The sequence below is a fragment of the Lolium perenne genome, chromosome 4, assembly GCF_019359855.2.
Source record: "Lolium perenne isolate Kyuss_39 chromosome 4, Kyuss_2.0, whole genome shotgun sequence".
In the NCBI taxonomy this organism is placed as follows: domain Eukaryota; kingdom Viridiplantae; phylum Streptophyta; class Magnoliopsida; order Poales; family Poaceae; genus Lolium; species Lolium perenne.
In genome coordinates, this window is record NC_067247.2 from 18,600,700 (window position 1) to 18,614,440 (window position 13,741).

Genomic DNA, 13,741 nt, shown 5'->3' on the forward strand with positions numbered 1-13,741 from the left:
AGCAGTACTCCGCCCATGCAAGCCAATCCACCCAAGCGCGAGGACGATCACCTGTAACACAGCGCAAATACATGACGATCACCTTATTGACCACCTCGGACTGGCCGTCCGTCTGAGGATGGAACGCCGTGCTGAACCGGAGTTGGACCCCAGCCATGCGGAAGAGGTCCCGCCACACGTGCCCCGTGAACACCGGATCTCGATCACAGACGATGGACGAGGGAAACCCGTGTAGGCGGACGATACCGTCAAAGAAGGCGCGGGCCACAGACGCCGCCGTGTAGGGATGGCCGAGCGCGATGAAGTGGGCGTACTTGGAGAAGCGGTCAACCACCGTGAGGATGACAGACTTGCCGCCCACCCTCGGAAGGCCCTCGATGAAGTCCATGGAGATGTCGGCCCACACCTGCGAAGGAACGTCAAGCGGCTGCAAGACACCCACTGGGCGCAAAGTCTCCGTCTTGTTGCGCTGGCACGTCTCACACGAACGCACCCAATCCTGGACCATGGCCCGATCGCCAGGGATGTAGAAGTCCGCGCGAAGACGGTGGAGGGTCTTCTGGACACCCTCATGACCGGCGGAGTGCGCCAAGAGCAGCACCTGATGGCGGAGGTCATCATGGTCGGGGACGAACACGCGGCGCCCGTGGAGGAGAAGGCCGTCGGTGACGCGCCCAGGGTCGTCCAGCTCACCCGCGTCGAGCTGCTGCCGCAGAAGCTGGGCATCCGGCGCGGACACCGTCGCCTGGCGGATGCGGTCGAAGAGGGCGAAGGAGGGCCCCGAGCGGATGCAGAGCAGGCGTCCGTCCGAGTCTCCCTCAGTGGCGTCGGGATCGGCGTCGCGGCGGGACAAGGCGTCGGCCACCGTGTTGAGGCGCCCCGGACAATACTCCACCGTGAAGTCGAAGCCAAACAGTTTGCTGATCCACTGGTGCTGGGGCACCGTCGACAGCCGCTGGTCCAAGAGGAACTTAAGGCTGTAGTGGTCCGTACGTATGCGGAACGAGCGCCCCCATAGGTAGGGGCGCCAGTGGCGGACGGCCTGGACCAAGCCAATGAGTTCCTGCTCGTACGCCGCAAGCTTGAGGTGGCGTGCAGCAAACGGCCGGCTGAAGTAGGCGAGCGGCCCGTCACCCTGGTGAAGGACGGCACCGAACCCCGCCCCGGAGGCGTCGCAGTCGACGATGAACGGCTTGTCGAAGTCCGGCATCTGGAGAACGGGGCCCGTCGTCAGGGCCCCCTTGAGGGCCTCGAAGGCAGCGGTAGCCTCGTCGTCCCAAGCGAAGACCTCGTGCCGCAGCAGGCGCGTGAGCGGCGAGGCGATGAGGCCAAAATCCCGGATGAACTTCCGGTAGTAGCCGGCGAGGCCCAGGAACCCGCGGAGGGCGCGTGGTGAACGCGGCGTCGGCCAGGCGGCGACCGCCGCCACCTTGTCCGCATCCATCGCCACCCCGTCGGCGGAGATGACGTGACCGAGATAGGCCACCGAGGTCGTCGCAAACGAGCACTTCGAGCGCTTGAGGTGAATTCGATGCGCTCGAAGCTCGTTGAAGACGATGGCGACATGCTGCAGGTGCTCCGCCCATGATGCACTGTAGATCAAGATATCATCGAAAAAAACCAGCACAAAACGACGTAAGTATGGGCGAAGGACATCATTCATCAGGGCCTGGAAGGTCGCGGGCGCGTTGGTGAGGCCGAAAGGCATCACCACGAACTCGAAGTGGCCATGGTGTGTCCGGAACGCCGTCTTGGCGATGTCCTCCGGGTGCATGCGCACCTGATGATAGCCTGAGCGGAGGTCGAGCTTGGTGAAGAACCTCGCGCCGTGGAGCTCGTCAAACAGCTCGTCAACCACCGGGATCGGGAACTTGTCCTTGAGCGTGAGGGCGTTGAGGGCGCGGTAGTCGATGCAGAAGCGCCACGTGCCATCCGACTTGCGCACCAAGAGCACCGGCGCGGAGAACGGGGACGTGGAGATCCTGATGATGCCCGCCGCCAACATGAGCGCGCACTGGCGCTCCAGCTCGTCCTTCTGCAGCTGGGGGTAGCGGTATGGGCGCACCGCCACTGGCGCCGACCCCGGGAGCAAGTGTATGCGATGGTCACATGCTCGTGGGGGCGGCAGGCCCTGCGGCTCCTCGAAGATGTCGCCGTGCTGCTGCAGGAGGTGCGTCAGGAGGGGGTGGTCGGCGTCGTCAGCCCCAGAGACTAGCTGGAGCTGCGGCGCGGGAGATGTGCCCCCGAGACCCTCCCAGCGAATGTGGCGTCCCTGGCGCCAGAAGGTCATCGTCAGGGCGTCGAAGTCCCAGAGGATGGGTCCGAGCGTCCGCAGAAAGTCGACGCCAAGGATGAAGTCGAAGCAGCCCAAGTCGATGCCGGCGCACGTGATGACGAAGTGCTCGTCGCCGATGGTAAGGGGGACGTGCTGGACCACCCCATGGCAGTGGAGGCGGTCACCGTTGGCCACGGTCACGCGGAGGGTATCCCCACCTGTCGGCTGTAGCGCGAGGCGGCGCATAGTGGCGGCGGGGAGGAAATTATGCGTAGACCCCGTGTCCAGTAGCGCCACCAGAGGCTCGCCCTGGATAGTGACCGGAAGCAGCATCGTCCGCTCGTGGCGGATGCTGGCGAGCGCGTGGAGGGACACGACGAAGGCCGTGGCAGCTGCGTCGGTCGGCCCGGCCATCTCGGATGCCGCGGCAACCGGCCCGGTCATCGGGTCGCCCTCCTCTACGTCGACGGTCTCCAGGTAGAAGAGGCGAGGGCACACGTGACCGGGCATGTATGGGTCGTCGCAGTTGAAGCAGAGTCCCAGGCGGCGGCGTTCGAGCTGCTCCGCCGGGGTGAGGCGACGGAACGTGCGTGTCGCTGCGGGGGCAGGGCCAGTCGGTCCCGGTGGGGCGGGGCGGGTGGCGGCCGCGGCCGGAGGAGGAGGTCGGGCGGCACGGGTGCCGCGGGCCAGGGGCGTCTGCTGAACCGCCTGGGCGCGACGCTCATAAGCGCGCGCGTAGTGCATCGCCGTCTGGAGGTCCCGCGGGGCCTGTAGCTCGACATCCACGCGGATATGATCCGGGAGGCCGCCAATGAAGAGCTCGGCGCGCTGTTGGCCCGTCACGCCGGGCGCATGGCATGCGAGGGCCTGGAAGCGGTCGGCGAAGTCCTGCACCGTGGTGGTGAACGCCAAACGCCCAAGTTTCGCCAAGCGGCTGCCGCGGACTGGAGGGCCGAAGCGGAGAAGGCAGAGCTCACGGAACCGGTCCCATGGAGGCATGCCACCCTCGTCCTGCTCCAGGGAGTAGTACCACGTCTGGGCGGCGCCGCGGAGGTGGTACGAGGCGAGCCACGTCCGGTCCGAAGCCAGGGTACGCTGTCCCCGGAAGAACTGCTCGCACTGGTTGAGCCAGTTGAGGGGGTCCTCGACGCCGTCGTATGTGGCGAATTCCAGCTTGGTGTAGCGTGGGGGAGCGAGGCCGGTGGCGCCCTGGGCGAGGTACTCCGCGCGACCAGCGGACGGCTCGGCGAAGCGGGCGGGCGGCGGGTCCGGGAAGGATGGGCGCGGGGGGTCCCCGGCGGTGGTGTAGACGGGGGATGGCGCCGGTGCGGCCGAGTGGATCGGCGGGGGCTCCGTCGCGGTCACCCACGCCGGGAGTCGGGAGGGCGATGGCGGGAACTGGACCCGCTGGATGGGCACCCCCTGGGGCAGCGAGGCGGGGCCCGGGCTGGGGGTCGGCGGCCAGGACGCCCACGGTGGCGGCGGCGGTGAGGCCGGGGGCGGAGCGGGCGGTCCCTGGCCGGGAAGGGCTGTCGGCGCGGCCGGGTATGCGGCGAGGGGTGGCGACAGGACCGGCGTAGTCATCCCCTGCGTACCGATGAGGTACAGGCGGATGCCCTGGACGGCGGTGGCGAGGTCGCGGATGGCCATCGACAGCTCTTGTTGCGAGAGGAGGGGGCGGCGCCGGCGACATCTGCAGAGCGCCGCGGCGCCCGTGGAGGGCGGCGGCAGTTGCGCGGCGGCGGAGGAGGCCGGCGGCGTCTCGGAGGCGGCGGCGGTGGTGGCGGTGGGCTGGCTCGAAGACATGATCGTAGAGGTCTCTGATACCAAATTGGTAGAAACTAGGGTTCTACCGGGGCGAGGGCGTAGATTGTAGGGGTGGAAGTGCTGAGAGCGAGAGGGAGGAAGGCGGCGCCGGCGGCAGGGCACCGTCGCGAGCACGCGGAAGGCGGCGGCTAGGGTTAGGCGGCGCGGACGGAAGAAGGCCGACTCCTCTGGGAGTCGGCAATAATGATATCTGATTATTGCTTGATTGATTTAGTCTATTACAACTTGTATATATAAGATAACTAGTTGAATGCCCGTGCGTTGCCACGGTCCCTTAATTATTTTTGATACAAATATAATACGCACTAAAATTTACATGTGTAGGAAAACATATCCACACAATGTTCCAAAAACAGAATTTAGTGGCAATGTATTTTTAAGAAAAAATACATAATTTCACATCATATCGATAAGCAATAACCTAACAAATGCTTCTTATTGAATAACATTGTAATTTGATCGTTACGTTTTGCCTTGGTCATGTCGCTCAGTCCATCAAGTTAGCCAACTGAGCACTAAACAAACCGGTAAACCGTTGTCACATGCGACAATAATAGATGTAAATAATTTAAAAGGATAGTTAAAATGCAATCATGACACCATTGATCTATGATGTTGTTTTTATGACAACGACTTATGGCATGAGATGATGTGCCGGAGTGGTCAGTAGTAGTTAAGCGAAGGGAAACAAAGGAATCAGGTTGTCTCATGAACATTTTTTTCTTTCAAATTTACAGTTGAGACAGATGCGGAACCGCTCTGTTGCAAGCCAGCAACTTTTAGGAAAATACGAGCCGATGCACAATTAAATATGTAATGGATACCATTTATCTAGACAATGTTCTTTGTGCGTGTATTATGGTATTGTATTATGTACACATGTATGATAAGCTGATGCACCTAAGAGTACTTTTTTTAATAGAAACATACTGGCAACGCACTTTTTTAACCTGACAACCAATTGAATTGCTTCCTATCTAGTTGTGTAGACAGCTCAATCTAAATTAGCATAAATAACTAAGATAATTCAGTCTTTAGAGTCTTAACAGCGTAAATTGCATACACAACTATTTAAATGATCACCGTCATTTTAAATTATTAACAGCGCAAACTGCGTCCTCTTTATGGCGCCGCAAGAGCAACCACAGAATAATCGCCGTCCTTCTCCACCACCTTATCTGCGGTCTTCCTGCGCTTTGGTGCCACTGGTTCTTCTCTTCGTCCTTCCACATAGAGCGACTCAATCACTCCAGGCCGGCCTTCCAGGTGCATAGAATTTTGCTTCCGCTGTAAATGCATTCGCCATTATGTTGTATACCACTGTGTATAGAGTATAGACACAGACAGTGTAAGTGCAAATAGTTAGTCTATAACATTTTTCCAACAAATTATAAAACTTAACCTGCATATTGCCATATCAAATATATTCGAGATACTTGTCAGAGCACCAGTGTATATAAGTTGGTCCTCCTGTTTGTATATGATGCTTTCCCAATATTTTTTACCAGTGGTACATACAAAGAGAGGAACATAATCCTTATGTGGCATGCATTTCTGTCATGCATAAATATCATAAAGTGCTAGCAAATCTTCGGTTTCTCTACAATTATCGGTTACGTATGGTGCAAAAACTTCCCCTATTCTAAGAAATATTTTTATAGATGTGCATCGATCTAATAATTTTCTCTGCTCCGGTAATAGCTCCTAATCATTTTCTGTGTTCCAACAACAGCTTGGCCTAATCTTCTATGAAGCGCATGTATGTGAGATGTTTTTCTTTCACCTAATCATTTACCGAAAGGAAGAACCCCAAGATAATGCAATGGCAGATAAATTACTCTGCATATAAAATCTTGAACAGATATCAGAGATATAAACATGTTATGATACGTATGTGTGTGCAAAATGAATTGCAAAAAGCATGAGTATGTGTGGAAGGCAAACAAAATGTTTAACTTTGTAAATATTTTTTACCAACCAGGAATTGTGCTCCTCAACACTCCGGAAATCTTTCCATCAGACCAGTAGTCAAGAAATTTCAAAGGATCTTCGATCTTCAGAATCAGATATAGTCACAATAGTTCCCAAAATCTATACTCAACTACAATAATCTCCAACACTCTGCAGAGCTGAAATTCATAAAATTTGTAGTTACACATATGAGAGAGAACAACATGAGTAAACTGAATCTGAGCAGAGATTATACCGCCATGTGTGAAATTAAATCAAATTATCAACCAGAGATGATTTCAGCAAGGAATAAAAAAATTACCAGCAGCACAAGCATTATCAACTATACTTATACATCTGCTATAGTTTACTCCAATTGAATGAAATTTTATAACTGGTAAGAATCAAAGATACATATCCTATGTCCATACAATCGCTGCATCGTCTGATATTAGTGAACAAAGGAAGTAACTTTTTTAAAGGATACATATCTCATTCTACCCATTCTCATATATACTTTAGTTTGCCTAGACCTTCCACACTTGGTAAGATCAAAATTTTGAACGAAATAGCAGTTAAATTAGACATGGGTCTGCCAAACTAATAATTGGAAGTTCAATCCACAAACAATATATATTGTCTAAAGAAAACATCAAATTTCTTTAACAATGACAACCCTGAAATTTTACATTTGCTTCCTCGGCAAAGTGCAGGCAATCAAAAATATCACTCCAACAGGCTCACATGCATCGGCTCGGTAGTGCGCACACCTGTTATAGCACAGTTACTTATTAGTTAATTGGACCAAGATCCTCTAGAAATCCATCCACAAGCTTACTCAATATTCGGGGTGTCCATTTCATCAGCAAAAAAAAATTCACGGAAAATAGCCAACATTTTATTTGTTATCATCTGCCGTGTTTGGCTTGGAAAAATAAAAGCAGACGGGAGTGGAGAAGGGGAAGAACTTGGATAAATAAATCCATCTGATTGGAATCATGCACCAAAACCTCACTTCGAAATACCCAAAAAATCATGCAACATATTCCCTATTCTGACCAACAAAACAATCCAAAACATAAAAATCAGGATTGCGCATGAACTTGTATAGCTAAAAACGGATCTGACTACAAGCAAAATGCCCTTATCAAGAACGCCATCTAGAATATATTTGCGTGTAACCAATTGGATGAGCGCGCGATGGAAATCAACTTTGTTTAGGTAAGTAGAAATTTGTATTGATTCGGATTTATTAACTGTGATTAGCGGTAATAAGGAAAGGTGGAGGGGCGATTTACCTTGAGAAGTGATCGGAGGCTGTAAGATTAAATTGGATGGTCTGGATGCTTCCAATGACGACCATCAAACGTTTTGAGTGTCAAACGACCAACTCCAATATAATAGTACTGATGAAGCGCAAAAAACAATCTTTGTCAAACGCGTGCCCTAAAAATAGGTACTTATCATTGTCATTGTGTGACAATACTAAATCATCAAGGCACTTCCCTTTCCAATGTCCTGACGGAAGCTATGTATATGTTATGCAGCAATACCAAATTCTGCCAGACACTTCCTTTTTTCAGAGATGGTAGAAGAAACATGATAACCTTTTTACTTAAAACCGATGATATGGCTGTAAATAAAAACACAACCTTTAGGGAATATATTTTCATGTTCTTTTATTAAGGTTGAGCATGCGATACCTTTTGTACATCCGGCATCTTGATTCGTGGAAGCTCAGAGCAATTCACAGTTTAGTATTGAACACCATCAATTGTTTTGACTGCCAGGAACTTCCGCATCATGTTTTACCGTTTTCATAATGGAGGATAGCCCCTGGCCGATCGTTAGGGGCATTCTATCGAGCAATTGGCAGTCAAGTAATTAGCAGATGTTGTACTCCATAAACCTGAAAGATGAGACAATGATCTTGGGGTAAATCAGCCAATTAACGCGCTGTACACGATGCCATCTCAATTCTCAAGCAGATCGAGATGTTCCAAACAGAATTGATGGAGAGAGAGATAGACTTCCTCACCCCTGTAGTGCGGTTTAGCCTCAGTCTCCTCGTCCGCGGCAACACCGGCAGGGATATCGTTAGGCACATCTGTCAATACTCAATAGTGATCAAATACAGCTTCAATCAGTGCGATCCAAGTGCCACAAGATCCTAAAAGAAAGGGATGTAGGTAGAGAGGTAAGCAGGGAAGTTGCAACACTATGCCAATGTCAGCGATGAGATCTAGGAACTCACCATCGCTCGGTGGAGGAGGTGAACAGATGCGCCTCCAACAATGGCGTCAAGGTGATGATGGCAACGAGCTGATGCGACGGTGGGCGCGGTGAGCGGGCGAAACTCGGAGGCGGCGCGGTGAGCGGGTGAAACTCGGAAGCGACGACCGTACGCGGCGGGCGATCCTAACGGCGGCGATCCTGTCGTGGGCGGCGGGCGATCCTGGCAGCGGGCGTGGAAGGTGGGCGATCCTGGCGGCGGGTGATCCTGGCGGTGCAGCGGTCGTGGGCGGCGGCGATTCTGGGCGATCCTGACGGTGCGGCTTGCCTGTTTTCAAAATGAGCTTTGCTCTTCTCGGGGCTGGGCGTGACGTGAGTTTGCTGACAGTGATTTCACGAGGCTTCCATATCTGCAGCGCGTGACTTCAGTTTTTCTGGGAAAGAGAATCATGTTTGGTTAACTCGGAAAGGAAATATTATTATGGCTTGGCTTAGAGCATACCTGGAAAAATATTTGGTTACCTTAGAAACGTTAGATTAAATCGAACGGTCGGGATGTTCCCAATCTCCTTCACCAAACGCGTTGTATGACGTACGACCAACTAGAATATAATAGTAAAGACTTGCGAAACCCTAATCTGCTAACTGGGCTAAGCCCCTAACTAAGCTTGGCCGGTTGGGCCAATGGGCCCCCTCTGGCGGTAGACCAGGCCGGTCATAACACTCATTCTATTAAAAAATAATTCCTCACAGGGAAAACTAATTTGCAAATAGTGATCAATAAGGTAGGACAAGCTGAAACTTGACATAGTCTGTACTTGAGCTGTATGCAACACAAGCCATGTGAGAAAGATACATGCCATTGCATCTGTATAGATTTTCACAATTATGATGCACAATTATGCTTCCATTGTTGACCTGATTACTGATGGTGTGCTTTATTTGGTACTAACATCTAACCTACCGAAGGCTCAAAATAGCTATATATCACAAATCTTTTTGCACACCAGAATTGCGGAATATATAATACAAACCAATGAAGCCTCCGAGCAGGCATAGTTAGATGAGATGGTAGCAAGCAACAAGGAGATCAATCAGTGTGTGTGCTGCGTGAGGTTGTCGCTGTTATCCGTTTGATGTACTCGGCTTTGATTTTCTTCAGAGTCACAACCACATCACGCATCGTGATCCTCTCGTCAGGTGACTCGCTGGAACAGAGCAAACCAAGCTCGAATACCGACACAAGAAAGCCATCGTCCAAGCTGCAGCTAGAAAGAGAGGAGCCTTGCAATAGCTGGATACCACCAACAGTCTGGACAAGATCTGTAGGAAATGCCCATTGAACCCATTGCCTAAGGGTTAGTTGTGCGCCGAACATACTGTCAGTCGGTCTCCTTCCGGTGAAGACTTCAAGGAGCATTATCCCGTAGCTGAAAACGTCGCTCTTCCGTGATGCTTTTCCAAGTGATCCGTACTCTGCACGAGAATAAAAATTAAATGTAGTTGCACAACCATGTTAATTTGAGTCAAGTCATAATTTATCAATGGTCTAACTAGAAATTAGTTGAGCTAGCTAATTAACTACCTGGTGCCATGTACCCAATGGTTCCAGGCATGCTCGAACTTGTCATGGAGTTGTCATCTAGAAGCAACCTTGCAATTCCAAAGTCCGCCACATGCGCCGTCATCTCCTCGTCAAACAACACGTTGCTAGGCTTCAAATCACAGTGCAAGACCAGCTCGTAGTGCTCATGGTGTAGATAATCCATGGCCATAGACACATCGAGCATGATCCCTAATCTCTCAAGGAATCCCAAGCGCATTCTTGTACTCTCAGAACCGTGAAGGAGCATCTCTAAGCTGCCATTTGGCATGTATTGAAGCACTAGTGCTCTGAAGTCAAGGTTGGAACATGTGTTAAGTATCCTTATCAGGTTGCGGTGTCGCGCCATACGAAGCACTCGACACTCCGCGTCGAAACTTTGGATGGCATGCTCTAGCTGCATGTCAATAACTTTTATTGCGACCAACAACCCACTGCTCATTTGCGCCTTGAAGACTTTTCCAAAGCTTCCGGATCCCAAGATATTTTCTTCACTGAAACTATTGGTGGCGCGAACAAGCTCATGGTATGAGACTCTTTGATGGCCTACTACATCAGTTGGATCAACATAAGCTTTGTCTTCTCCACTCTTAATTTTCTTTCTGAACCATATGTACATGTAAATGGCAATGGAGCCAAAAGCTAATGTGAGTGTTGGGAGTATAAATTTCAAGTGTCTAGAATTTGGGTGAGAACTTTCAAGGCATGGTAAAAGGCTATTGCTCCGGTGTCCCCCCCCTCTAAATTTTGTTCTATTTAGACGGCTAGGATCTGCTGATACCCCTTCGTGGGTTGACTTAACATGTGTGTTTGGTTCATGGACAAACATGTACGGGTTGAGATAGAATAAAATATGTTTAATTAACAATTAATAGAAAAAGATAAATATGCCATTAACACACCGGTTAATATGTAATTAACGGTCCTTTTCCCTTTGTGGTGGTGGAGGCCGGACCTAGCGGGCGGCCGCCTACCCGTGCCTAGCAAGGTCACTACCCGCACATATTTAGCGAGGCCGTTTCTGTCGACTGGGTGTGGCGCAGACGTAGCAAGCTCGTTGCTCGCCCCGCCATGGAGGCCGCCGCCGCCGAGCTAGGGAGCCACGTTGAAAATCAAGCCCACCGCTTACCGCGCACTGGAGGCCGCCGATGCCGAGCTGGGGAGCCACGTGGAAAAACAAGCCCACCGCTCGCCGTGACATGGTGGCCGCCGCTGAGCTGGGGAGCCACACATACGACGGTGGCAGGTGTCGGAGTCGCGTCGACGGCTATGGATTCTCAGGCGGCTAGTGAGATTAGTCATGAAATTCACGGATCATATGGTCCAGCCTTTTTCAGAAATATTCGGCTTTTGGGATGGGATCATCCATATTTTCTGGTCACGAACCAAACGCACGTTTACCACGTGAACGTCGTTCGCCAAGGGGGGGACACCGGAGCACAGCCCATGGTAAAATTCTCAGTCGTGGAGCACCACATAGCCCAGCATTCCCGATAAGAGATTGCAATGTGAGGTTTGAGAAAACACCTCCCTCAGGTATTGGTCCTTCTAGTCTATTATACGAGAGGTTCAAAACTTCCAAATAGGTAAAGTTGGCAAGGAACATGGGAATAGTGCCAGATAGATTGTTATATGAGAGGTCTAATGATGCTAAGTCTTTTAGTTTTTTGAGTGGACCCGGAATTGAGCCTTTGAAGGCATTACATGATAGATTTAGGTAAGCTAGCATCTTAAGTTCCCCGAATGATTCTGGGATGCTTCCTAACAAGAGATTGGAAGAAAGGTCTATTTGATATATTTGAGTTAGACTAGAAACATCGGCCGGTAGTGTATCAACAAAAGAATTGTGAGAAAGATTTATTTGAATAAGTTTATCTAGGTGGAAAAGGCTTGCAGGTATCGCTGAACTTAGCTGGTTCTTAGATAAGTCAATGTATTCTAAGTTACTAAGATTACCAAAGCTGTTTGGTATAGAGCCCAAGAACTTATTTGATTGGAGAAACAACCGTTCTAGAGTCCCGAGCATACCCATCTGTATCGGTAATTGGTCTAACATGTCATTGCGAGATAGATCAAGCTGCACGAGATTCGCCAACATACCTACAGATTCTGGTATTGGCTTGGTTAATAGGTTGTTAGAGATTCCTATCCATTCAAGGCTGCTTATGTTTGAAATTGCTACCGGAATTCCACCTGTTAACTTGTTGTAACTTAGAAAGATATTTACTAGTCGCGAAGTGAGATTTCCAACACTGCTTGGGACGAAGCCTGTGAAAGAATTTCCATATAGAGAAAGTGTGTGGAGTTTTCTGCACTTGGAAAGGTCAGAGAAGAAGTCTAGATTTCCCACTAGATTATTCTGTGTCAAATCAAGCTTGTACAGAGCTGTATTTTCTCCAAGTGTTGGTGGTACTTGGCCGGACAAGTGATTTTCCCGCAAAGATAGGTAAGACAATTTGGATAAGTTACCGAGGGAAGCTGGAATTTCACCTGTTAATTGATTGCCTCCAAGATACAAATATGAGAGTTCTTGCATAAGACTTAATTCCAGTGGAATCTCCCCTGTTAGATTGTTGTATGCGAGGTGTAGTATAGTAAGTTTGGTGAGATTGGTTAGGGCCGCCGGTATCGTGCCACTCAGTGGATTAAAACCCAAATCAAGAACTTCGAGTTTTGACAAGTTGGCTAACCATGTTGGCACAACGTCCACAAAAGAATTTTCGGACAAATACATTGCTTGTAGATATTGGCATGATGCAAGCCCTGATGGAAACTGACCAGAAAAATTGTTACCAACCAACGAAAAAAATTCTAACTTTGGGAGGCTGAAACTTTGATTGTTTGGAAGCGTTCCCGTTAGGTTACCGTTTCCGGCGAGTGCTATGCATCGCAGCATAGACATGTTGAACATGCCTCGTGGTACTGTTCCCGACAGTTGATTAACATGTAGTGCCAGGTACTCAAGCTTGGATAGGGATGCAATGGAGTGCGGTATAGGACCTGATAGACTATTATTTCCAAAGTGGATGAACGTCAAGGAAGGTGTGTTGTTGAACAAATTCGTTGGTATTTGGCCACTCAAGTCATTTCTGGCTAGATAGATGTTCCTAAGGTTGTGCATACGCATGAGCATGTCCGGAGGGATTTGGCCTGACAATTGGTTAAAAGGAAGAAGCAGAAACTCGAGCCTCGTGAGGTTCCCTAGGGCGGCAGGTATGTCACTGGATAGTCTATTTCCTCCAAGACCGAGATATCTAAGACGGTGTAGCCTACCGAGTTGAACTGGGATTGAGCCAGTGAGATTGGCGAGGGTGAAGTTGAGGATGGAGAGGAAAGAGAGGTTACCGACGTGAGGCGCGATAGATCCAACAAGAGGCAATTCCGGCAACGACAGAGCGGTGACGCGTTGTCTGCGCCGGCTGCACGAGACGCCGAGCCAGTGGCAGAAGGAGGTACCAGCGGTCCAGTTTCTGGCAAGGACGCGGTGAGGGTCGGCGAGCTGGGCTTTGAAAGCCAGCAGGGCGGCGAGGTCGGTGTCGCTGCCGTTGGTCGGACTGGGAGAAGAATACGAGACGGATGACAGTAGGATTAGCAGGAAGATGATGGGAATGCGGGCAGATATGGTGGGTGAGGCCATTGAGCTATATTTACCTGTGTGTGCGTGAACAGCTAGCAAGGGTAGTGGTGAATTTATATGGTTGCTCGGAAAAATCTCACACTTGTCTAAGCCACAAGTGCAGCGATCACCTTTGCCAGCCATCATGGTGCGGACAGCGGAGCAATCAAGTCCTTGCTCGAGCGATGCGGTCGAGCAGTCCACTGGTAGAAAAATGGGCTTTAGTCCCGGTTCGCAA

General features: G+C 50.7%; 1 protein-coding gene across 2 annotated transcripts; it reads right to left on the reverse strand.

Moving 5' to 3' along the window:
- Positions 1-9,179: 9,179 nt before the first annotated feature.
- LOC127323666 (probable LRR receptor-like serine/threonine-protein kinase At3g47570) lies at positions 9,180-13,537 on the reverse strand. 2 transcript variants are annotated; one of them, XM_051351778.2, is made up of 3 exons: positions 11,321-13,537; positions 9,870-10,582; positions 9,180-9,760 (listed from the first exon to the last, which is right to left on the reverse strand). In XM_051351778.2, the coding sequence occupies exons 1-3, from the start codon at positions 13,522-13,524 to the stop codon at positions 9,375-9,377; spliced, it is 3,303 nt and encodes a 1,100-aa protein (XP_051207738.1). In that variant the 5' UTR covers positions 13,525-13,537; the 3' UTR covers positions 9,180-9,374. The 2 variants fall into 2 exon arrangements, with proteins under 2 accessions (XP_051207738.1, XP_071674573.1); XM_071818472.1 differs by lacking the exon at positions 11,321-13,537 and having other exon boundaries at positions 9,186-9,760; positions 9,870-10,554.
- Positions 13,538-13,741: the final 204 nt, after the last annotated feature.

What these genes read in the sequence shown, in the direction of transcription:
- LOC127323666 (XM_051351778.2), bottom strand. Translation starts at nt 13,524, where the DNA reads ATGGCCTCACCCACCATATCTGCCCGCATTCCCATCATCTTCCTGCTA. An exon ending in TTACCATGGGCTGTGCTCCG is followed by an intron (nt 10,583 to 11,320) that starts GTGTCCCCCCCT and finishes ATGCCTTGAAAG; the next exon opens with TTCTCACCCAAATTCTAGAC. An exon ending in CATTGGGTACATGGCACCAG is followed by an intron (nt 9,761 to 9,869) that starts GTAGTTAATTAG and finishes ATTCTCGTGCAG; the next exon opens with AGTACGGATCACTTGGAAAA.